Source organism: Protopterus annectens, chromosome 4.part0 (assembly GCF_019279795.1).
Source record: "Protopterus annectens isolate FY-2018-M chromosome 4.part0, PAN1.0, whole genome shotgun sequence".
NCBI lineage: Eukaryota > Metazoa > Chordata > Ceratodontiformes > Protopteridae > Protopterus > Protopterus annectens.
In genome coordinates this window covers 913,327,937-913,354,648 of record NC_056733.1, presented here as the reverse complement: position 1 = coordinate 913,354,648, position 26,712 = coordinate 913,327,937, and the positions used below count along the sequence as shown (strand labels likewise).

General features: G+C 42.3%; 1 protein-coding gene across 3 annotated transcripts; it reads right to left on the bottom strand.

Annotated features, from left to right (window-relative positions):
• Positions 1 to 354: 354 nt before the first annotated feature.
• On the bottom strand, positions 355 to 26,666 carry SRSF9 (serine and arginine rich splicing factor 9). Of its 3 annotated transcripts, none has more exons than XM_044068876.1 (4): positions 26,259 to 26,666; positions 21,832 to 21,998; positions 4,864 to 5,036; positions 355 to 1,074 (listed from the first exon to the last, which is right to left on the bottom strand). In XM_044068876.1, the coding sequence occupies exons 1-4, from the start codon at positions 26,456 to 26,458 to the stop codon at positions 928 to 930; spliced, it is 687 nt and encodes a 228-aa protein (XP_043924811.1). In that variant the 5' UTR covers positions 26,459 to 26,666; the 3' UTR covers positions 355 to 927. The 3 variants fall into 3 exon arrangements, with proteins under 3 accessions (XP_043924811.1, XP_043924813.1, XP_043924812.1); XM_044068878.1 differs by having other exon boundaries at positions 26,340 to 26,666; XM_044068877.1 differs by lacking the exon at positions 26,259 to 26,666 and adding an exon at positions 25,548 to 25,829.
• Positions 26,667 to 26,712: the final 46 nt, after the last annotated feature.

Sequence of the window (26,712 nt, the reverse complement as noted above, 5' to 3'; positions counted from 1 at the left end):
GTGACGACCCCTAACCAGGAAAAGCCGAAAGACGCAAAAACAAACTTGTTACAGGCAGCTTTGGGAGGTGCAGTAATTCGCAGCAAGACAAACTTTTATTATTTGCCCGTAGTGGTCTTAAATCCCCAGACCTGGCAGGGACAAATACCAGTTTCTGAAAACAGCAGTTCAACACTTGCACTCTTGCACTCAAACCACTCCAGACTTCTGTACAGGTTTCAACATCAAGGATTTTTGAAAATGTTTCAGCCTAAACAGAGCAATGACACACCAATTAATCTTAAGCAGGTTAACACTGGAAGTCAGCCAACTCTACGCAGTAGTGATCACACAGACTAATGTTGCCATACCAACTCAGTATGAAATCCGTAGTTTATTTCCTACAGAAAAAGGGCATAATCAAGTATGAAGAGGAACACTGGACAAGTTACACTTGGTAGTGTTGTGCCAAGATGCCTGTATGCAAAAAAATATATATAAAATAAAAAACTGAAGTTAAATTCATAAGTAAAACCACCACCACAAAAAAAAAAAAACTTTACAGCATCATTCTACCACCTTCTACATGTCTAGAGGCCACTTGACAATATTGTTTATGGACTTACAGCACTATCCAACCCCACCCCCTCCAAACATACAATTGACAGGAACTGTTGTGCTAGAGATGTAAACACATCAACAACCTTCACTAGGTCAGGTAGAGTACACCATCCAGAGAGACACTGAGCAAATTTGTATACAACATTAATGCATTTCAAACTTTCTATTCCAATAAAAGGCCAAAGAGTGCATCCATTATTTTCACCCCCCCCCTTCCCATTTTTACAAAGCAGTCTAAAGATGTGGCAAGTCTTAAAAATGTTTTAAAAAAATCAATATCAAATTCCACAGAAGGACAAGCACAATGAATCACTGGTTCAGGAAACTTTATCGGTATAATCTTGGTGGAGGAGAATAACGGGGTGATCCTCTGCTTGCATATGGTGACCAACGGTTTCTTGAAGGAGATCTAGACCTAGAACGCAAGTAAGCTGCTACTCTGTCAGGCTGGACACGGATGTAGCTAGTCTCTCCCTGGAGGAATTAGTAAAGGAAATATGTTAGCAGGAAAAAATACAGAACTGCTACACTTTCATAAATTGATTTTATACTCAAAAAGCTGAAAAGTAGATAACTGCTACAAAGTTTAAAATCATGGTATATTGCATCTCTGTAGTAATCTCCCATGCATTCCTAACATCACATTCTTCACATGAACGGCCTCATACACTAAATCATTACAGGAACAATAAAATCGGCTCTTACTTTAGGCAAACCACCTGGTCAAGACATGTGCAGCAACTCCCAAGCCCCATTACAAGCCTCAAAGTTTTCAAAAAGTATTTTAAAACAGTCATACCAGCAGCTGTAGGACATTCTATAAAACCAGCAGAAACTGTTCTAAAGTACTACCCGATGACCAGGTGTGGGAACTGGTCAAATGACCCTCCAGTCACAACCCAGAATCAAATCACAGAACAAGACTGTTCTATTCCCAGTATTTTACAACATACCATTTACAAAATTGTATAAAAAAGTTAATTTGCTTCAATATTTTGCACTCGTGTTCACAAAGAATGCGTTTTTTCTTAAAGTCTTAGATGCCCAATTTTTGGATTCTATAGGCAAGTGATTCCAAGCATCAGGTCCCAGTCTACACAGCTTTCAGCTAGTAAAACTGTTTTGAATCTGGCCAGGCCAGGGTGACCCTTACAAGCTTAGTCAAGTTCTCTTATTTCCATGATCAGCACCTATTGCTCCTGTCCAAGAGGGACACAGGTAGAACTCCCAGGGTGAATTTTCAACCACCCATCCAATCGTCCAGACTGCGTTTGAAGAGGACCAAATGAAGGTGCTGACGAAGTGGAAAGTCCGTTATAGGATTAGAACAAGTTGGTGTCCAAGAGCCTAGTTTTCCAAGTGTATAAATTAGTGTACTTGCAGAAAAATTAGCAGTCACTGCCATCCATTTGGCATTTTTAAGCACAATGCAGCAACGGATTGACAGATCAGACAAAAAAAAGAGGAATGCTGACAGAGTATGCTGAGCAAGACTAGGAACGGGAGTCTATTCTAGATCGGGATTTGGCACTACTGATTACAAAGGTAACACGCACAGTAAATGTTAGAAGGGTCAAAGACTAGACCTAGATTACTTTTTCTCAGTACTGTTAGAAATTGTTACCTTTGGAAACAGTTATGGAAAAAAAATGGGTAAATTCTTTAGATATATTAGTTTTGTGGTGGATCAGAAGTCCATTAGAATAAGATCAATTTCAACTTGAAGTCTTAGTTTGCAGTTCTTACTAATTACGTAGACAAATACTGCAACCTAGTAACAGGATTAAGACTATGAATCTCAAACAGGTCACTGAGAGCACAGTAGGACCCCTACTTTTAGCAGGCCAATGAAGAATTACTGCAGAATACCTGCAAAGCTCCATCATGCAGACAATTCTGACAGAAGTAAAGTAATGAGGCCAAAGTTGAGCCCAACTAGTTTAAGATGAGTGGCACAATTTCATTTCAGAGGCCCTGGTCACGTCCATTAAGCATGCTGTTATATTACCATCATTAAATACAAGGAATCAGGCAGCATTAGGAGAGCTGAAAATGTGCTTAAAGAATTATGAAAGCCACACACCACATCACAAATCCATAGCAACCAGTATGGTTTAGTTAGTTGCATAGTAGCTTTTCAAAGCATTTTTGTAACAGGACAGATGAGGGGCCTGTAATTCTGGCTTTCTGGAAAAGAGAATTTTTGATAGTGGAATGGACAAGTCTGACTGCAGTAGGGACAGATGCTGTGGTCAAAAAGAAAAGCTGAAAAATGTGAGCAACTGGTTTGGCCAACTTCAACAGCTATCCAACTCAGAGGGAAGTCTGAAGAACAGTGGCACTGGTTTCTGTAGTATGATTGACATGTTTTACGGTTACTCCCAAGATGTTTTGAGAATGTTGTGACAAGAAATCAAGGGGATATAACGCAGTAAGGTAATCTTTTAGAAGTGGGATGGTGTACAGAAAGTAAATCTGTAATGTTATGTTATGGCTGCAGAAGACAGGCATAACTTTTAGCAAAAGAGATGAGATAGAACCAGAGATCAGATGAACCAGAGATCTGATGGTTTCTTTCCAACAAAACTGGTCCAGGTGTGAAGGGTATCTGTCTCACGGAAGTGGTTTTGGCCATGGTGGCAATTCAACTTCTTTTTAACGTTTAGAAGAGTGCCAAAGTTGGGCGTTTCCAGATCTTCCAAAAAGCATCTCTTGCTCTCAACATTTCTGATCTTACTTGTGCCAAACCCTGTACTGGAATAAAGTATTGTACAAGAAAAGTACAGTGCAGATGAATCAGGTTAGAGAGGACCAGTCAACAATGCTAAGCAGCATGTAGAGTTGAAGGAGCTTGGTGACTGGGGAAAAAAAGGTTCCCCAACAGAGGAATTCACTGGCTCAGGGCCAGCAAGATGTTCACTTTTGGGAGAATGTAGCAAGTAGACAGGTTGTCTTTCAAAGAAACTAAATGTTCCCTTATTTGGCCATGGACTGTTGCAGACAAATGGGTCCTGAAGGTTATTCTGGAGAGTTTAGGTTTGCAATGGACAGAAGTCACTTCCTTTCAGGGGAATCTTCCTCTCACCCACCCAAATCAGACAAATACATTGTAGACATGGGTCAGAGCATATTAGCACACATCAGACCTTATTCCAGTACAGTTCGGGTTCCAGAGAACAATTCCTGGAGACCAGTTCTGGACATTTCATCTCATCCTCTCTGGGAAGACAACGTTCAAAATGTTGATCCTTCAGATTGACAGAAGGATAGTACTTATTAGCAAGTGTCTGAGCTATTGACTCCAATATCAAGTAACTTCAAGAGGTTTCCAAGATAGTTTTAGCCTGCATCACATTGCCAGCTCTCTGTACATGTTAAAATGTCTAGTCCCAGTAGTGATGCAATGCAAGTTGTAGGCTACCCATATTTTCACAGGCAAGTACTAGGCTAGCCTGCCTCTGGGACATTAAGCCTAGAGCATACCCCCAAATCCCTTGCAACACTACAGAGCATGTTGTGCAACTTAAAGGCATGGCATCCAAGTCCAAGGACTACGCCCCCTTTGTTATATGCCTAACCAGGCATATCCAAACGTCCAGAGGTTCCTTACTAAAGGACAGAGGGTGTGTTACGCAGACCACTTCAAGACCCTATCCCTGCATTCTTTCTACTACAGGCTTTTGAGGAGAACTCTATACCTGGGATAGAGGGCATTGTCAGACCCCACTCTAATGGACCTCTTGCATATCTACAAAACAAAGTACCAGAATTACCAGTTCTAAAGACTTAAACCTCGCCTGTGATATAAACAGGACCAGCTGGAGAGATAGAGATGTATCCCAGAGATTACCTCATCTATGGAACAGGCTCCCCATCCATGTGATGCAGAGTTCCTCCCCAACCCAATATAATATATCTAGACTTTCACTGGTTTTAGCTGTGCAGTGAGCATTCACTTATATATTTTTTCAACATGCCAATTCTCCATACCTAGGATTTGACTTGAGAATAAAACCATAAAAATTCAAGATGATCAAAGTCTTGCAGAAAGTACACAGACTTTAGAAATAAATGAATTAAAACATGGAACACCTTGGGTAGCTCGTTTCCAGGAGCTGCCCAAGATAGATTATATATGCTCCAAGACTGCCCAAAGGGCTAGAATACCACCACCAAAACATGTTCTTAAAAAAGTACCAGATGTGCAGTAGCTAAACAAAAATTAGTATCTTATGCACATTAAACCAGAAACATAAAACCAACCTCATGGGATCGGAATTTGGAGTCATCTAGTTTGCGGACGGCATAATCCATATCCTCCTTTCGCAGAAACTCCACGACCCCCGTGCCATCCTTCTGTACATCAGCGTAGCACACATCACCTGCTTCTCGCATGTGATCTTTCAGGTCCTGCCAACTACCAGATGGAGGAAGACCTGAAGAATCAAGATACCATTAGTATGGTTCTAAACTAAACCCAATACTCAAAGTTCAATCAACTCTTGCCAATATAAAATTAGTCACATCTTATTAACTTAGATCAGAACATGAACCATCCACCTACATAAAGCTTGAAATCTGACAATGGCTGCTTATCAGCCATGAGCAAGTCAAATGGAGCAATTGTGGGGGCTGCACAGCTTAGCAACACTAGAAAAGGAGGCAAAACCAGTCTCTCCAAAAGCACACCCTGTGCATGTTTGTAACCAACAAGACAATTCTAAAAATATAGGGCAAGACTGATCCAAACTTAATGGCAAAGTAGTTTATTTGGGGTGTTATTTGTGCAGCAATCAGGAGCCTGTCCAAGACTGCTACCTTGCTTTTAGGGAATATATGGATTTCAACTTAAGTTGGGAGGCTCCTCTAACATTTGACTTTTGTACAATTACATGAATGATACCAACACAAACTTTATAAATTCATCACTATCCTAGTAACTATAACGTTATTTATGCAACAGCTGTAAAGATATTAGCATTTTACAGTGCATTTTGAGGGATCCAGCAACAAAAAACTGAAGTGGCAGAGAAAAGGCACACTACACACACATCTCATCCAAGTACTAGACATATAGTAGGTTGAGGCTGGACACTGCTAAGACAGAAGTCTAACACATTACAGGTTTGACATCCACATTAATCAACAGGTGCACATTGCTATGAAGGACTACACGATTTATGCCAAAGCTTACAATTTCTGCTGAGTGCAGTTGCTGTCAAAGGGTGACAATCCAAATGGGCAGATTTTAGCTTGTACTTGTTTTTTTGCCAATCTGTGGTTAAATGGGTCCACTTCTACCACTAAAGCTGACTGAACACCCTTAAAAATAAAACGCAAGTACAATACACTTTCCTGAAGTCAAATGGCTGACAAAAACTAGCCACACCCAAAAATACCAAGCATCTGTCTGGGGAGGAGGGCACCTCAAAACATTTGACAGTTGTTATGTGTAATTTAAACTAGGCAACCTAATCATTAAATCTAATCTCCCCTAATACTCTCACACAAACACCCATCTGGAATTGGAATGCAAACCTTGAAAGCAATCCTTAATTTAGCACAATGTTTGGATCTCCCAAAAGCACCAGCACATCTCCCTACAAACAGGGAAGACAGTCATACCAATATTGGGGCACATAAAATTAGACCCCCATTCTCTTAACCACAATAGCTTCATAGTAGTCAGGGTATTGGGTCAATTAAAGCTTTGCAGCAGCACACCTCAAAAACACGAAACTTTCTAGCAAAATATATATATATATATATCCCATTCCCTAAACTGGAATACAGGCCACATCTCCCAAATTTTCCATTCTATGAACACCAAAGTTTATTTTTCCCTCTTGGCCATCTACTACAGTTCAACTGGCTCCCAGTACAAGAGACAGCATAACTAAAGCATAACTAATTTTAATAAACCTCACATTTTAAATCTTGGTAATCACAGACCTCTACTGAAACCCACATGTCTCGTTAGAGAGACATCTAAGAAACTCAAAAACACCCAGTAAGACAGACTCTCTCGTAAAACCAATCTAGGTGACAAATCCTCAGTACTACCCCCCAGCGACGCAGAATTGCTATTTCATATGCAAAGTTCAAAGTCCAAACTTATGAAAGAGCATCAAGAATGCTGAAGAATTTAACAGCATTAACTGTGTGTGTGGGAGCCACATACTTTACTTATACTGACAATTGCCATTACCACCCAGCCACAACAAACATGGTTTAACTCTTGCCATCTTTTAAAGGATTAACCTTCCCATAACAAATGAGCGTCGTACCACAGCAGAATGAAAATCTTACATGTACTCAAAAGTTTGAGGCCTACATTAAGACAAGGTACCAGGGAAGCTTACAAAACACTGCAAATATCAGATCCATCCTTAACTCTAGTACTGATAGTCCACAGCATGCACAAAAAAAAATTCACACCACAGAAACGCAAATTACTATAGCTTCTATTAATATGCACCTTTGTCACTGTAATGTGATGCAATAAAGAACCTTTCCCCTGCTTCCACATTTTTAGAATTCAGGACAAGTAACAGAGACCTGACAAGACATTAAAACTTAAGTGCTAAGTGTCCTCCATGTGCACATGTTTCTGCACTCTGACTCATCACAAACCAGCACCACCTTTTAATAATTAAAACACAACAGCTTCCTATAAAGGAGGTTAAAACCATGCACACAGCACAAACCACCAAACATACAAATTAGGAAGAAACACTAATTAGACACAAATGTTCTGGACTGTGTACCAAACCCCCTAAACAGAGAAGTTCGCCTGTACCAGCTTCAGGGGAAACATGAGCAACGAGTGAAACTTGTGAAACTAGCTGTGCTATGCTGCAATGGTAATCTGTCAGCATAACCAGCACAACTGCACAAGAACACTGAAAACTGCCCAGTACACCCCCCATCTGCCAATATGGGAAATGCACACCAGTGCTACAAGAAAACACCGGTATCACTGCAAAACTCAAAATATACCAAAGCCCAAATCATAGTCATATTTCAGAGGTTTAGTGGGACTAACCCAGTCAGAAAAGGCATCTTCAGGCGAGACCAGAGGTTGCATGCATAATGAATACAGGACATCTGGCCAGAGTACTGGGGAGGCTCCTCTAATCACATTCAATATGTGCCATGGAATCTTTTACATCCACCTGAGCCACTACCACCTCAGGCAAATGGGGCCTCCATTTAAAATCGGAATTTCTAAGGGCCCAAATCAATTCTACTAGTTACAAAATGCAAATCACCCATGGGTAACTACAGTAGACAAATCAGGCAACATTTCACTCCTGTTCAATACCAACAGCAGAAATGTCCAAAGAAAGGACTACCTTAATTGTCCTATACACAATCTCTACATATCCACAGAAGTCCAATGCCTCACCACACTGTTCATTAACTGCAGTTCTCAATAACAGCCTATTCTATATTCACTCCTAACACGTTAAAAAGGTTTAACGATCAGTCAGGATTTAGCAGTCACCCCCCCCCCCCAAAGGGTAGCAGCATCAGGCACTACACTGCAGATCTTAGCTAGCATTCACCTTCCATCTAAACAAACATAGTATTTCACTTCTGAAAAACTTTCTGAAGTCACTGGAACCACAGAGCACTCCCATTGCACTTGTTTTCAAAAATATCTCTTGTTTTTCCTGCTTTACTAGTTTAGTCCAGTTTCAGAGTTGCTGATTCCTGGGCTTTGGTTGTAGTTCCTGTGTACTGTTTCCTTGCCTTATTTGGGGGAAGGGAAGCTACCTTGCTTTCCTGCTTTACTAGTTTAGTCCAGTTTCAGAGTTGCTGATTCCTGGGCTTTGGTTATAGTTCCTGTGTACTGTTTCCTTGCCTTATTTGGGGGAAGGGAAGCTACCTTGCTTACCAGTGGGAGTGGGAAGCATTGAGCTGCCTTTTGTCCAGTTTTGTGAGGTTTCAGCCAGTAACTAGTAGTTTATTGGTCGTTTGGGCCAGTTTCTAGCTTTTCCAGCCCCTGGTATAAAACTTTCAGCTTGTACCTACTCAGCACAGACTCCACGTGGGCCAGCAGAGTAATCCAGGCTGCAGAGAGCTGAATAAGCGACTTTTCTTGATACTAAGTATATTTTTGTTGCTTTCCACATCTGAATACCTAGCAACTGTATTTCACCTGCCTTTCTGTTACATTGAAGCTGTTTTACTGCATTTAACTTAATATTGCACTTGGAATCCTTGTTTGTTACTATTTGACTGTATTTGTAGCAAATTCTTCTGTGTAAGCTGTAGTAGCTGATTCATAGCATTTATAAGTGTTTGCTGTACCTGTTTCTGCCTGTTTTGTGAAAAAAAAGAAAAAAATATCTCTTGTTTTTCCTGCTTTACTAGTTTAGTCCAGTTTCAGAGTTGCTGATTCCTGGGCTTTGGTTGTAGTTCCTGTGTACTGTTTCCTTGCCTTATTTGGGGAAGGAAGCTACCTTGCTTTCCTGCTTTACTAGTTTAGTCCAGTTTCAGAGTTGCTGATTCCTGGGCTTTGGTTGTAGTTCCTGTGTACTGTTTCCTTGCCTTATTTGGGGAAGGAAGCTACCTTGCTTACCAGTGGGAGTGGGAAGCATTGAGCTGCCTTTTGTCCAGTTTTGTGAGGTTTCAGCCAGTAACTAGTAGTTTATTGGTCGTTTTGGGCCAGTTTCTAGCTTTTTCCAGCCCCTGGTATAAAACGCCAAGTTAGCTGATTTAGAGCGATTTAGCGGAGCTGCCACTGTTGCACACTAGGGCAGTGCCGGTTAAGCAGGTTTAAACTATTCGGGCTACCTAAAGTCCACTCTTCAAATTTTCCCTTAAAACTACCTTCCTCGAACTATACTACTGATCAAATCAGCGTATCCTATAACTAAAAGATCAACTCTACTTGACTCCAAGTAGACTATTCTCTATCTATTAAACCTAGCACTTGCTCCTACAGTACTTATTACCTTGATACGGCACTCTTGTCATAGATAGTATCCCAAAACGCCAACCCCATTTCTCGGTCACCCACGTCCCCGAATCTTTTTTAAAGTTTTTCGTCTACCCTTCTAGCATGTCGAGGGATCAGTTGCTAGTGTCCTCTCCTGCTCAGCTGGTGAACCTGGGAATATTGAGGCAATGTTTCAATTGCCTCATGTACACAGACAACCCTTTCCTCCTCCCACAAAACACAAATACATGCGAGAGATGCAACTATACGGCCAAACTGGAGGCTGAGCTCTCTCAACATAGGACTGGCAAGACCAGTCAGGAGGAGAAGGTTACCACACACACTATAGACCCAGTCTCACATAGTACCATTACAACCTCAAATCATACACATAAACACACAAAGACATACTCGAGGCTCTGATCAAAAATCTACCAAAACAGCAGAGGCCACCAAAGCAGACACCCAAACAACCACCACCTCAGAACACAACACCCGCAACACATAGACCTCACAGTCAGAGTGTCAAACAGTCACAGCCCTTAAGGCAAAACACAATGCCAGACACACTAGTCATTGGTGACTCCATAGTCAGACACACTGATGTCCCGCTCACCAGACTGAGTAAGGAGAAGGTCACAGTAAGCTGCCTGTCGGGCGCTAGAATCCGCCACATAACGCAAGCACTCAGGTCTCTCAACAGCAGGTACAAATATGACTCAGTCATTGTCCACGCTGGTGTAAACGACCTGAGACGCACCTCCTTGGACTACATGAAAAGAGACATTGAGGAGCTCTCTGATTATGTAGCCCAGGCAGGTATGACCCTGACCTTGAGCAGTATCCTACCTTCACCAAGAATGATGCCACAATACAGAGATAAGATGATCAGCTTTAACAATTGGCTTAAACACTGGTGTCATTCAAAGGGGATCCAGTATCTGTCTGCCTGGGATGACATGCTGGACAAGCCACGCTGCTTCAAGGGACGGCTTGCACCTGTCACCCTGGGATTCGGATATTGGCAAAGGCTCTTGCCACCCCATAGTGCCTTTTTAGGCAAGGCTCAAATTCTAAACCTACCACCCTAGAACACAAAAAGGAAAAAACTAAGGGTAATGCTGCTCAATGCCAGAAGTCTAAATCTCAAAATGCACGCACTCGAGGCCCTTCTCAGTATGGAGAACATCGATGTTTGTGCTGTGACAGAAACCTGGTTCAAGGCTCCTGAGAGCACCCCAGTGCTATCAGGTTTTACCTCATATCATGCATTCCGCCCCCAAAATCCGGACAATACCAAGAAAGGAGGGGGGGTATCCATATTCATCAAGGACACCCACACCTCAAGACTGGTGGCAACGCATGATGCATCGGAGACCATCCAGGTGCAATTAACCATAGGCAAGACTGCTCTGCAAATTGTAGCATGTTACAGGCCACCCTCACAAACTCAGGAAACTCACATGGCCTTCCTGAAAACACTAGAGGGGATAAATGTATCACCAAACACCATCATACTAGGTGACTTCAATTACCCTAATATAGACTGGGAACACTACTCAAGCCCAAACACCCTAGCCCAAAAGTTCCTGGAATTCATAAACTCAAATGCCATGGAACAACTAGTCACCATCCCCACAAGAGGAGATAACATACTTGATCTCATCATCACGAACATGGGAGCACAATGTTCAACACCGAAGTATACCCCTCACTGGTGAGATCAGATCACAAACTAATCTCGCTGGAGGTCCTCATCCCACCCCCACCTGAAATAAAAAGACCACAGTAAAGAACTTCTCAAAAGCCGACTTCACACTTCTAAAGACTAGTGTGGTCTCCTTTCAGGCCCCCGAGCCGGAAAACAATACTCAAGCCGCTGAATCACTTACAAACGCCTTCTACCAGCACCTGCAGGACTGCATGGATAAGGCAATCCCAAGCAAAACAAAGACTCTTTGTACCAAAGGCAAGCGCCCAGTCTGGTGGACCCCAGCCATAAACAAACTCTACAACAAAAGGAGGAAGCTACTACAAGATAGAGCAAAATCCTTAAAAGGTAAGACACCCTTGATCACTATAAGTAAAAACTAAGAGCTCTCATAAAATCATCCAAAGCAAATTTGAGAGAAAAATAGCTAAAGACTCAAAAGACAATCATAAGGCCTTCTTTAGCTATGTTAGAAACCTAGGAGGAAACTCCCAGATATGCTCAGAACTAGTTCAAAATGATGTGAAGATTACTGATCCTACAGACATTGCCAACATACTGCCTGACAGGTTCAGTGCAAACTTCTCCCCCCCCCCAAAAGGACAGATATCTATACCAAATCAGTGCAGCCCCCAAACATCTCCAGCCCAAGTGAGAACTGCTCTCTCCAAAGCAAAAACACAGCATCCATGGGACCCGATGGTGTCCCCGGCTGTGTGCTCCACGAACTCAATGAGGAATTAAACCCACAGCTAGGACAGCTGTTTAATCAAAGTCTTACCTCTGGATACGCACTCCAGGAGTGGCGCACTGCAACTGTGGTCCCACTTCACAAAGGCGGTGCCTCCACAGACCCTGGAAATTACCGCCCATTAGCTTGACAAGCCTTATCTGCAAAGCCATGGAGAGGATCATAATGGACCTCATAAATAAAGACATAGGGAATTTGCAGACTTTGGATCCAACCCAGTTTGGCTTTGTCAAAGGCAGATCATGCCTTTTAAACTTGGTTGACTTTTTCAAACAGTCACCAAAGCCATTGATGAGGGAAAGGCAGTCCATACAGCCTACCTCGATCTGGCTAAGGCCTTCGATACAATACCCCACTCGGGTATCATTGAAAAACTCATCAGCTTAAATGTTAACCCATACATCACAAGATGGGTTGCAAACTGGCTGAGTGACAGAACCCACAGGGTCAGAGTTGCTGGCGCCATGTCAGACTCAAAGCCTGTCACAAGTGGTGTCCCACAGGGCTCAGTCCTGGGCCCACTCTTGTTTGGCATCTACTTTTCCAAGTACAAGCAAACACAGGAGGGTTATGGCTGACAAAGTTTGCAGATGACTGCAAACTGGGCCATAGTAGAAAACACATCTGACACAGATATCCTTCAGAAGGGTCTCACAGAAACGGATAACTGGTGCCAGAGCCACGGCCTAAAGTTAAATGCCAAAAATGCATAGTCATACCCTTCGGGAAAAACAAGGTTACCCCTAGCTACCAAATAGGTGGCAATCCACTGAGCACAGAAGAAGTTATCAGGGACCTGGGGACCCAGGTTGATAGTAGTCTGTCATTCGACACCCATGTAGCTAAAGTAGTTAGGAAGTCCTTCTACATTGCCCACCTTATCATGAAGGGATTCTCATCTAGATCAAGGGAGGTCATAGTCTCCCTTTACTCATCACTCATCAGACCAATGATTGAGTACAATGCCCCATTCGGAATGTATCTGACCCGACACTTGCAGCAGCTGGAGAGGCCACAAAAGTTCCTCACCAAAAGGATAAAGGGTCTCAATCTGTCCTATGCTGCCCGACTGAAAGAACTCCAGCTCTATTCAGTCGCCACCGCTTGCTCAGAGGTGACCTTTGCCTAACATACAAGGCCATGTCAAACCCAGATTTGATGAATATGCTTCACCTCAAAAAAATCTAGATCCATCAGAGCCACAAGGGCGGAGACTTAAACCTCGACACGGCTATTAATAGGACATGCTGGAGAGATAGATTCATCACCCAAAGACTCCCTATGCTGTGGAACAAAATCCCGGTACATGTGAGGCAGAGCACCTCGCTGGCCTTGTTCAAGAGAAATCTTGACCAATGGATGGGAGATCGCAGATATACCCCAGGAATTACCTCAGTGTCACTGCTCGACAGAGGCACAGCAAAATAATGGGTATAGTTCCCCATACTAAAGGGGTGGCGTAAGCCACAAAACAATGGGCTAGGCTTATAAATGCCCTCGGGCAGATAGCCTAGTATGAACCTATGAACCTATTCATTTCAACAAACCAAAACCCATGGATGCAGACTGGTTTCATTAAGCATTTCTCCAAGCCAACTAACTGTATACCTTAGGTTCTCCTACTTTTACTCAAAATAAAGGATAACAAACAGGAACAGTTGACCCGTAAAAAGCCACAAGCATTTTCCTCAGAGAAAGCAGACAGCGTATACAATAGCAAATATTTTTATATACCTCAAAGTTCAGACCAGGAAAATCAGAAGTCTAAGGTGATGTATGGGCAGATTGTGAAACCACTATGTGCAATGCAACCCATTCCTACAGCACCAGGGAAACTAGCAGCCTAATCATAAGCCACACCCATAAACTAGAAAAAAAAAAGGGTACTGAGCAACTCCTATGCAAGGCAACAGATACTAAACAGAGGCCTGAAGCACATTTCTACACAAATGCTTACCTAGAAGAAACGTCATTTTTGTGTTTACGTACAAGAACCTCCTCCCCCACAATCCAAAACACCCATAAATCAAACCCACAGCAGAGGTCTGGCTGCAAATTTAAGATTGTGCCCCACACAGACCAAAAACTGGCAACTTTTTTTTTTTAAACTATGTTCCAAAACAATGCATCAACTACAATTTAGGGAGATGTGTGTACCACTCCTCTACTACATTTGATTTTATAAAAAAATTGTATTTTGCTGCCTGCCCCCCCAAAAAAACAGCAATTCTCCCTTTCCTGTTTACTATTGAACACAAGATGTGTTCAAGTGACAAATCAGCACCAATGTTAGGAGCCACCCATTGCTGCCAATACAAGCCCCCCCCCACCAAGTGGTCACCCCAAGAGATTTTATACACCTCTCAGCCCTGTACCATCTGCAAGGAAATGGCAACTGTATCACTCACCTCAGCCTCAATTCACAGATCCACTCACTGCAGCACTTTCCAGTAAAGTACAAACTGGCAGTTGCCAGCAACACACAGGAAATCAATACAAGAGATTACAAAGGAATACAACTGATGCAAGTCAGCTCTGGAGGAACCCACTTTTAGGACATCTTTGCCAAGTTCTGCAGGACTAAGGCTATCAAACCACATCCAAATGCACTACTTAGTAGTAGTTACCTTTGACCTTAGAAAACAGTTTTAAAATCAAAGTTTGTACATACTTCTACAGTCCAAGGGAGGGGTACAGGGAATCAGACAAGTTAACTTATGAAAAACATCTTTATCTGCGGAACACCAAGTACCAATTGTGAAGTATCACAACATACCCATTACTCTTTTGGTAAAAGACTGGTCTCCTCAGAAATGAAGGTCCACCCCCAAAATTCTCACAGCTCCTCTGACTAGAGATCTAAACCTCTTCTGCAGCATCAAAATATTTTGCACGTACAAGTAAATCTCATAGGATACCGCTGCAATGGAACAGACTCCATCCACATAAAACAAATTTCACCCCATACATATTCAAGTGCAAACTGGATCTATGGACGGGGGAAAAAAAATTATCCAAGGACTGTCCCCCTGCACTACTAATGGACTTAAAATGCTTGGGTCCTCAATTTATGGCATGCTCCCAGTAACTCAGAACAATATAAAATCATCAAATACCACACTGAAAGCCAAACAGAAGAGGTTAACAGCAAAAAAGGAACCTGGCTAGGCTTAAACTTGGGCACTTAGCTGCATTTTAACTATCCAGGCAGACTTCTCAGCTGCATTTTATGTAACATGGGTCACAACACCAAGTAGCTAGACTCAGAGGTGCAGCTACCCTACCAAATATATCACAAAAAACTGAAGTGGACCACAAGAACCAATGGGAGCAGACTAGGCAGGTAACTGGTACCACCTTCCAAACATGCCCGCAGCCCTGCATTCACCATTCATCACATGGGCATCACACCATCCCAGTTTCTAAACTGGATTAGTGCCCTCACCAACTGCCAATATACACTCCCTACGCTCAAAACAAAGGTATCAAAAGGACACTAGTCAACCCCAACCGGATTCCATATTGGGCTCGTTCTTTAAGCCTTTCAGCCAGCAGCGACAAATTTCATGTCTACAGTTTAAGGAGCAGAAAAGAAGCGTTGAAACATGTGTTGAGACTCAAGGTAACAAAACACCAGTGTTATCCGAGGAAAGAATTTCACAGAAGACAAGGATTCCGTGCCAAACCCAAATGGAAAGACCAGTAGAAATGTTTGAGCAGCAGACCCCCGAACCCACACAACTCCAGTTAAGACAGACCTGGTATGCAGCAGGGGATTACTACCGCACACTGCAAGATCAAAGCAGAGGACAGCACAAGTGTTTCCAACACTAGCGAACATGTCTCCTAATCAACTGGGGGGACAGATGCTGAAAATGTTGTCAAAACCTCAAAACAAACCTTCCAAAACAGCTGCACACTAATGAACAGTTAACTTGCTGCACACTAATGAACAGTTAACTTCAGATATGTATGTGTATAGGGGGGGGGGGTTTAAAGACAAGGGCCAGAAGTATTGTCACTCAAGTTACTGACTGGCTAGTAATTAGTCTGGATGTCAGCAAAAACAGCCTGGGGGAAAAAAAAGGGGGCAAGAAAAGAAAGACAAACAGGAAAGTATCCCTCAGCAGTTTAGCAAAAAGCAGTTCAAGCTCCAGCAAAAACTCAAATGTGCTCACAGCCGACTAAACATAGCACAGAAAGGGAAAAACGCAAGCTGAAAAAAAAAAATAGGAAGCAGCTTTAAAAGACACGGACAAGCTAATAAATCCCAAATATCAGAGGTTGAATGAATAAAAAAGGCTTCAAATACTGGAAGATAAGGAGCAGGAACCCTATCACTCTTGGAAAATTCAGTTCATGGCTGTAAGTATACAATCTGGAAGTCAAAGAAAAATAAACTAGAAAAGGAGAAAACGTTGACTGGGAAGAATCCGGCAGCTATTCAGCAAAAAGCAGCTCAAGCTCCAACCTTTGACCAAGACAACTTCCAGTAATCTAGAAGAAAAGGTCAAATTTGCTCAGAGAGGGAGTATAATCAACTCAAAAGCAATAAACTAATTGTACTTTGGGGTCCAACCCCAGAGGGCATAATGCATGCGTGCTGCAAACCTGTTCACGAGAAAGGAACTTAGATCTACACTAGTAAAGAGAAACCTACCAGCATAAAATGTATCCTGACTAAGTTGTGGCAAAAGGGCAGAGTATTACAAATTGGGAAACTGTTTCTGTAGGATTACTCACTCACCACACACCAGGCAGACAAGAATAATTTACTCCAAAAATGAGCGAACGTTGAGGCTAGGATTCAAACTACTGTACCTAGTTGTCTTCACAATTTTCCCTGGACAGCCCAACCACTTTTTGATGCAGAAAAAGTTAAGGAAATACAAAAAGCGAGCCATGAAGAGGACTCTCCTGCTTGCAACGTACACTGAGAAACTTTGCCTGGGAAACTTTTCCACTGTTCCAAAGGAAAAAGCTTGGAAGTCAGACCACCACAAGAGTTGACTAGAACTGAGCGTATACTGGAAGTGAAGCACACTCTGGAGATAGGAGACTGACATGAACAGGAAGATTTCAGTGGCACGGTAAGAAAATGCAAAACTACAAGCAACTACATTCAAGCAGAAAGAGTGTGAACTTTAATATTAAACTTGCAAGGAATTTAAATGCATTTACCTCACTTCATGTAATTAAATCTCAAAGGACACAGAACATGGGGGGGGTGTCCTAGCAATAGTAAACCTAGCCAAAAAAAGCACATTTAAGTTTACAGACTAAAATTTTACGTTTGTTGAAATGGGTGAGGAAGTGAAAAACTATAGATATTACAGCTGTGTGCTCCCCTAAATGTTTGCATAGTAGTCTGAAAACTTGAGAATTAATATAATGAAGTCTTCCTTAGCAATACACATTTCAGCTTGACTTTAGAAGCATGCAGCAGAGGGCTACATTTTTCCCTTGGGTTGCACAGACGTGCAACACCCAAACCAAACCCATTTCAAGGCAAGATGACATCTTCTGAAAGCAAGCAAATGTTCACATCTGGGAGGTAGTTAAGTAATGAAGTTTAATTCTATGCACACGATTGTGTACGATTGCATGTTTTATAAATATATATATATATATATATATATATATATATATATATATATATATATAAAAAACTTCAAAAAGACTGCAACTCTAACAGCAAAGCACAAAACATTTTTACAACTTAAGAGGGCCTATAACAAGATCTATAGGAGAAATGTTCCACAAATTTTATGAAAAACTGTATAAAGCAGGGATAGGGCAAGCCAAGAAAAAGCAAAGTGGAAGTATTTACGAAGACTTTATATACCAATGATCAATGCAGATAAGCCTCCACAATAATCAGCCGAGATATGAAATGAGAAAAATAGTGGTGTACAACCAATCTACAGGAAGTTCACCAGGAACAGATGGTATTCACATGCACGTTTGGAAGCTGGGAGGGAAGAAAGTGAGAAAGCCGTGCAAGGTAATGTTTAATAGTCCTTTTAAAAGGAGAGGATGCACCAACATCCTAGGGGGAAAAAAAAAGTTGTGGTGGCTGTATTACCCAAATACCCATCAGAACCAGATTCATACAAGCCCATTTCAATTTTAAACCTAGACTATAAAAAAACATTTGTCTACAAGGGCTAAAAGAATGGCAAATGTGTTGTCAAAAATTGAAATATTAATGAGATTTGAGAAGCACACATTTGATATAGTTAATAAAAATGATAAAGAGGGAGGTAAAAATTTAACAAAAATATCTCCACTGTTGGTGGGTCTCGAGGCAGAGAAAGCAGAGCAAGCGAAGATTTTTATGACTTGGCAGTGGATAGTTCACATTTCCTGAAGCAGAAAGATGTTTATCAACATGAGGTGGTTCTAAGAATACACAAACTATTTAATTCTCAACACAAGCAGAAAGCTACAACTCAGAAGTGGAAAGGAATAATTAAGCAGAATGGAGAAAATTCAAGAAATAAGGAATGTGGAATTTCTGGGTGCAGATTGTTAAATCGCACGAGTAAGACAGTGAAATTAGCAGAAAGTCCATTAAGAACCAAGCTAGCACAAGAAAGATTCTGATGTGGATGACTGCAATCACTGGTACAGAAAATAGACGAGAGGATGGAATTTACTGGAAGAAATTGTCAAGTAAACCAAAGCATTGGGAACAGACAGAGGTAAAGATACCTACGCTGGTTGTTTTTAAATCTTGAACAGAAGCTACTGCTAAAAGGGATAATTAAGTAGGGCATTTAAAAAATTGCACAATAACTATAGGAATCCACCAGGCAGTGGCCAGAAAGGTTTAGGAAGAGAGAAATCAGATAAAGTCACACAAGCAATGGGAGGACACATGGCTCCAAAGTAGAGAAGGTTTCATAGGTGGGTACTAGGATAATGGCCCTGATGCCTTTACAAACCTCAAGTGCCCTGGTATTGGGCCACCTGTCATTTCCCAGTGCATCTATCAAGATGAGCTACTGGAGTGATCCCGGGGGCAAACTTTCTATTTCCCATACACAAAGATCTCTTGAGGTCATCTGCTTGACTTGTATGGGAAGTCTATTCCAGAGCACGGGCAGTCTAGTTATGAACCTGATTCTGATTGTGGTAATAAGGTTGAGGTCCCTGGAGTGTGTGGTGCAGAGGGACTGGGATTTCGTTACATGGGGGATTTCTAACAGAGCTGGGTCAGACATGGCTTTTAAGTCAAGCAGAGATAATATCTTAGTTGGAATTAAGAGACAAAATAGTTGGAGTCGAGTGTGTAGGACAAGCTTAAAGATCCTCTTGGCGAGATACTTGTGGCGCCTCAAACTGTTGCAGGTGTCTAGTGAGGTACATGCCAAATGGGGCATTATACTCTATAATTGGTCTAATGAAAGGAGAGAAAAAAAATGACTACCTCTTTCTTCCTGGACGCAAAGCCTTCGGTAATGAGAAGTGCCACAAGTGCAAGAGAAGAGAAAGCTGAATGGGATAGAACTACCACCCAAATGGCCAATAAAACTACAATTTCACAGTCGAACTGCAAGTCCTAAAGATTCCAGCTCTGACCTTCAAAAAGATCAGGCAATGGAGTCTTGCTCCCTAATCACCCAAGACCAAATACCATAAGCACACAGAACCACTGAACCATCAGGGAAACAAACATGTGAATCAAAACAAGTCAAAATTTCAGACTGCTCTTCCACTAGTCAAGTTAACTTCCACCTCCAGACACGACTTCCATACTTCTACATGTTCACGAGCAAGGACAAACTTTTCAAAAGGCTCAGACTTCTAATCTTCCCAAGCGGCACATAACACACATGCTTTGCAGCCATATTTCACTCTTAGGATGAATGTTTGCCCCCCCCCCCCCAAGACAGGCTGACCTCAGCCACCAAGTCCCTCCCCAGCAGTCTCCTCCAGCATTCAAGTCACTATTAAAAACTCTGAACAGCCAGCAGTTTCTTCCTTTATTGTCTCAAGTCAGAAATACTCAGAATTATTTCCTCTAAAAACCTTAACATTGGCACAAGTACCTCGTCAACCAATACATCAATGCACCTCACTTTAACCATTATAAATTCCAAGTCCAAGATTTCCAAATCAAGAGTCCCTAAAATGGCCAACTCTACAGGCCATAGCTCCCCTCCTCCACATGCCACCAAAGCTGCATCATCCTTGTTGTGCAAATCAGGGATTTCCATTGTTCCTTAAGAGATGCACTCTGCACAAAATGCAGTTCTTTGTAAAAAATGACAGAAATACATGAAAGTTAAAAACTCAAATATGGCAATAGTCATCCCAAAATCAATGGTCACCATCTCATGCTGCCATCAACCACCAAGTACAAATTCAGCCACTGCATAACGGAAATGCAAAATATACCAACAACTCAAAGTCAGAGTTGGTTTGACAATCACAGAAGCTGCACTGATATGCTGCCAGTACCACAGGAGTTGAGAATAAAAGGAGCTGCTCACGAGAGCTCAATGTCAAGCTTCCAAGAGAGACGTTACTGCTCAATATCCCTACAATGGGGATGCACCAGTACATTCCATCCATAAGTCAGCTTGTTCTAGGACTACCAGTTGACTTAGCAAAAGAAAGCTTCCACAAAACTTTAAACGACACGATCTCCACGTTTTGAACCAACTTATCAATAAAATGGAGACGGTTCAGATTTCTGCATTCTGCACGAGTCCAGTGTTTCACTACCCATCCAAGACATCAAGAACACGATCTATAATAACGGACATCTGCAGAAAGAGGACTCCACTGTGGTTAAGCCAGGTTCACAGAACGTGCAGAAATGCATACAAATCCAAATAGCAAAAGTAGTCTATTCAGCATGCATTTTGTTTTAACCGCAAACCAGAGCTTAAATGACTGATCCTCACGCTGTATATGCTTAAACCTCAAGTCAAGACATGCTGAAGTTTTCCAGCCCAATGGGATCTCTTCAGACTACAAGTGCCTTCCACTTGACTTCGGGTAACTTGAGACAGTCATATACAGTGATCAAAATATTAGCTTACTGGTTCAAAGAAGCCACAGAAAATGTTGCCCATCCTCAGCTGCAGGTCCCACCGAGATGGCGCTAATAAAGTAGCATTAACTGTTCAATACGAGTCAACGGAAATCACATTCCAGAAGAACTTCAGAACTCATTTGTTCTCCAAAGCAGAGTTGCATCCATTCCAATCACTTCCCAAAACACTCTTTTCTGTAACAAAGCTTACTAGACCAGATCCTTAGGCTCACTTCCCTTAACTAGAAAACAAGTTAACCTTCTCAGAACGACTTGGGTAACCACTACTGGCATCCAAGGCTTTTCAATATACTACACCGAACTCCAAAAACTCATAAGACAGCAGACACTCCTAAAGAGATCCAGTAAATCCTGCTACACTTTCCTGTTTAGGTCCAGCTACTCCAAACGAGAGAAATACAAGCCTCCAAGTATGGTATAAACTAACCCAGGTCTCCAAGATTTCCAGTACAGCAGATTCCCAAAAAGGATCCAGATTAAGACTTCCCATCCTAAAGATTTCCAGGTTAAGAGATTTTCCCACCCCAGGTTTCCAGTACTTCCATTACTGCGGATCCAAAAGGGTCCAGAAGTTAACATCCCACCCCAGGGGTCCAAGAGGTCCAGCAAAGACTCCTACTCAAGGCATTAAATCCTTCATACCCTGCAGTTATGCACTGCATTGGTTCACATGATGGTCCTTCCCATTTTAGCAAATGGTAGTTCCGTCCAGTTCTCCAGTAGTACCTCAGAATTCTCTTGTGGCCATATCTTACCTGTGACAATAACTCTGAAATCAGAGCGACGCGAAGGAGGGCCAAACCTCCCCCGCGAGCCACCCATCCCACCTCCTCGGCCCCTGACGGAGCGCGGGAACTCCACACGTAGTCGACAGTCTCCAAAGTCGTATCCATTCCTTCCGAACACAGCATCCTCGGCATCTCTGTAAGGGTCAAAATGCAAATCATTAGTGCAGGACAGTACGTTATATGGCTAATGGAAAAAAGCACAAGGTATTCCACTCCAGACGTACAGGTAGCTTTTAAGTCTAGAGTCCGAGAGAACACTTGTCTTCAAAAGGCAGAAAAAAAAAAAAGCACAGTCCAACGAGGTCATCATTGTAGATGGATAACTGGATGAACAAATTAACTTTCAAAAGCAGTTTAACCCCTTCCCCAGAGTTCTCTCCACAAAACAGTAGAGGATCCCTAGGCTGGCATGTAACACAGCCTGCCCACTAACTTACCATAGACTGATGGAGAAAAACTCTGCATCACCATGAAGCAAAGCAAAGGGTAACACTGAGGCACTGGGTCTGTAGCCAGTTTCTGGACTACTAGGAACCACAGCACTTGTGCAATACAAACATTTCCAAGAAGGAACTTCAACCCAGAGACTTAAACACAAGGCTGCTCAAATGATACCTGACCATACAAGGAAAATCTGCACTAAAATGCTCCACCTTACACAAGTGTGGTTCAGATATTTTCTGACAGTCAAGTTCCCTTTTGAAAATACAGCAGGCCACTTAAATCCCCACAAAACTAAAACTGCATCTTAACTTTGAAAAATTGGTTTCATAATACAAATTTCTTCTGGTTGGAAAAATACAAACTTAAATCAAAAAGCAAAGTACTGAAACAAAGTTTCCATACAATGTAAGGCAATGGCAACCAGTTTCAATAGAGTCAAGCACCACCTTTTTAACTGAGATGGCAATAGAAAGTTCTCTGAAAACAAACCTTTTCCTGTAGTACGTGTGTTGAACCAATTGGGTATGACTGAACCAAAAGTACAGCCAGCAGGAGTAATAAGCTAGCCCTTCTTCTGGAAACTTACCTGCCCCCAAGTGAAAAAGCAGCGGGGACACTTACCAGACAGGCTATTCACCCTGACCTTTAGAAATGGCACCAGAGAATGACTGTGTAATGTTTTTGTAATCTTCAGTAAAATGCACAAAATCAGACTTACTACACAACATAGTAAGCACTCAGTGTCCAACATAAGCACACATGGCTGCCAGTCACCTACAAAGAAAAAATTATGGCTACACCGCACAAGCATTGTGCGTGTAGCACCAAGGACCCCACGACACTGATTAACTTGCACAACAGTATTGTTTCATCAGGATAAAAAGGGTGGATGGATAAGTGCCAGAACTGGAATTCAGCATTAGCAAAACCTGTTCTCTGGAAACATACAAAGTTTGCAAAGGACAACGTAAATCACCCCTTTTAATTTTAGAAAAAACACAGGGAATGAATAGTATATGCTTTAAAGTAAATTTACCGGCCACTATTGGTATGAGAAAGTACGGCTCCAAAACTCATACCACAAAACAAAAACAAGGTAGACACATCAGGGCCCATAATTTAGATATCCACCCCACAGAAATGAATAAGTACTTCTGTATTATGGGTGCAAATTCCAGGGTGTGTCAGCTCCTCAATCAGGAAGGAGAAATTCCAGTAATGTGCCAATGTTTCCCCAGGTGGTCTAACATACTGGTTTCACTTCATAATCTCGAAAGGCTGAAATACCGAATTTCAGCATTCCGAGACCATGAAGTTGAAATTCAGAATGCCAAAAGTGCACAAGAACAAATTTGAATATCTTTAATATACACTTATGCATTTCCGGTACGTTGCATGTAGTGTTTGGCTGGTATGATGTCTGAAATTGCAGTGAGCGGGTGATTTTGTACAATGTGTGTGTGGGTAAGAGTAGGGAGGTGCAAGCATGAGTGTTGGTGTTCATGTGGTGCGCGCGAAGTGGAGAACGCAATGGTGAGGGTTTTTTGGTGCGATCTTGAAGCAAGTATATGTAAGTAGGGTGTGGGGGCACAGCCCCACCCACCCACTGCTTATATGTAATCTAGGGTTGTGTAATCTGTGTGCTGTGGGTGGAATGGTGTGTGTGCTATGTGGTGGGTGGAATGGTGTGTGCTATGTGGTGTATGTATGTCCACAATTGTGTAATACATTGTGGGTTTCAGCATTGTGAATGGTTCAGCTTCAGCTTTTTTCACAATACAATAATGTACTTGGGGGGGGGTTGTTGATCTGCTCTGAATTTTCTGCCATTAAACACTATCCACAGTTTGCCTGTCCATTTCAAAATGGTACTTAAATCTACAGATGGGAAAGTTTACCACAGGACTGCCTCCATATTACTAACGGGCAGAGGTAGTTCCTACAATTTTATTCCATGTATGGGTCCCCTCAAATTATGACCCCAGTTATTCTTAAAGGGATAACCACAAGGGATACATGCCCACTTCGGTCACATTAAAAAACACGGCCAAAGAATTTCTGAAAGCCTTGCCGAGGGGAACGTTAGCAACTTCAATCTTTACATTAGTGAAGCTCTGCACTTAGGCAGACATTTATAACTGCTATACCTGTAGCAGTAGAGCTAGTCAGCATCGCCAGTGTCAAAGCTCATTTACCTGAATTAGTGAACTGGGAAGCACAATTCAACATGTCAAGTATGGCTGAACCCAGCAGCAAGTACATTAGATTTAATCTGGAGTTATGTAGACTAGAACTTCTACCCTCAGGATCTGCCAAGAGGTTTTAATGAGAAACCGATAACAGCTAAACTGGACTAAAGACTTTGGGAAGTTCTCTGATGCCATGGCTAAACCCCACCTAGCCACAGAAATTTGAAATATATGCATCCATAGCAGGAATCCTACTTTTCAGTCTGTAAAAGAATCCGAGACTTTGTTGCCTACAGGGACAGAGATCGACTGTTTGTAGATCTGCATGGTAATTGGCTTTAATTCTTAGAATCAATATACATTCACTGTCAGTACCAAACTCTGCCACCAAACGTAAAAACAGAAGCCTCGAATATCATTAAAAGTGGGAGCCATCATCTAACGAAAGTGGTTACCATTGCCCAACACTAAGCAATACATTTAACACAGGAGAAGCAGCAAGTCTCTCTCGGGGGCCAACACAGCCCGAGGACGTAATCTGAAAAATGACGGAAGGGAAAAAGTGAGAAACCCCGGGTGATAAAATCCATCAGTACAAGCGGTACAGGCAGAACTACAAAACGCTCCATAACAATTAACAGAGGACCCGGGTGTTCCCCTATATGCTCTCCATGGTAAAACACGTGGTGTCGTAAGATATCCCCTTCCACATTCAATAATAAAAACCAAGGCGCACCCCCCTCTGATTCTAAACGTGTATATGTGGGGTCGAGGGATTCAGGAAGCCGTACCTACGGTTCCTACCACTCCAACAATCATCCAAACTTAAAACGGTCAAAATATACCGGGGTAGGGCAAACCCAGTTCAATATTATATCAGGGACCCCCTTCCGACATTTTTCTCATTGAAAACCGAAAGGCGGGCTTTGTTCTTGAAAATGCACACCTTCCCCGCGTCACACAGATGGCGCTAGAGCAGTCTGGGGGGGGGGGGGGTAACGCACCCCCAAACTTTCTCCAAAAGCATCCGCAAATATCGGCGCTCCTCACCTGTGGTCCTCGAACTCTATAAAAGCAAATGGAGTAACACCCCGGGGCTTCTTAACGTCTACACTCAAAATGCGACCGTAACGGTAAAATAAGTCCTCAAGGTCTTTGTCGCGAACATCATTTGGCAGGTTCCCAACGTACACGCGACCATCGGGCTCCCCACGAGACAAACCACCTCTGTACCCGGACATAATACAGATCGAAAGGAAAAACAAAGCAAAATACTCCTAGGACAACACGCGGCACAGATAAATCAGTCAATCAAAACTCGAAAACCCGAACAACCACCTTTGCTCCGCGCGCAATAGCGCTAGAAATCAACAGACTTCCTCCGGATATACAGCAGTCAAGACCCTCAAGGCATGCTGGGTAATAGCAGTCGCTTCGGATAAGATTTAAGCGGATTACCAGGGCGCGCACGTTAACTAAAATGCATGCCACAAATAAGTGTCAAATATATTATAAACAGTTACTTTAAAAAGGGGAGAGAACCTCGCAGTCACCAGTCAAACCATCCTCCTATTCAAACTCTTGCTTAAAGACCACGTGCATATATTTCAAAGTAATAATAAATCATCATACCAGATTATCATCACCATTTCCTTTCCATACAAAGAAGTTTGGCCTTTACAAATGCAATCGATAGCACGTTGTCTGTAAAGACTAAACCCCAGTATTCATTAAATATGAATAACTACGTGGCCGTCTTACCTGGGGTCCTCAAACTCTACAAAAGCGAAAGGAATAACCCCTCGTTGATTTTTAATATCGACGCTACGAATGCGACCATACCTAAAAAACAGATCCTCAAGGTCTTTTTCTCGAACGCTACTTGGTAGATTTCCCACGTAAACTCGCCCATCATTTGTACCACCTCCTCGACCAGCTCCCCTACCAAACGCTGCCATCATTTACAGTAGATTGGTGTTTTTTCCTCTTCTCAGTAGTGAAAGAATTTGTGCTGTGCCAAGCAGGACGCAAAAGCTTCGTTCTGTTCCCTGTGCAGCTCGAGCACATACAATGCACGCGGCCAATCAGTTTACGAGCGGTAGTCAATAACCGAAAACATAGGTGTGGCGCGCGTACACGAGCTCAAGCTATTTTCGTCTCCCCTCGCAATTATGGCGTTGCTATAGTTACTAAATTGCAAGGGAGGACGCACAAC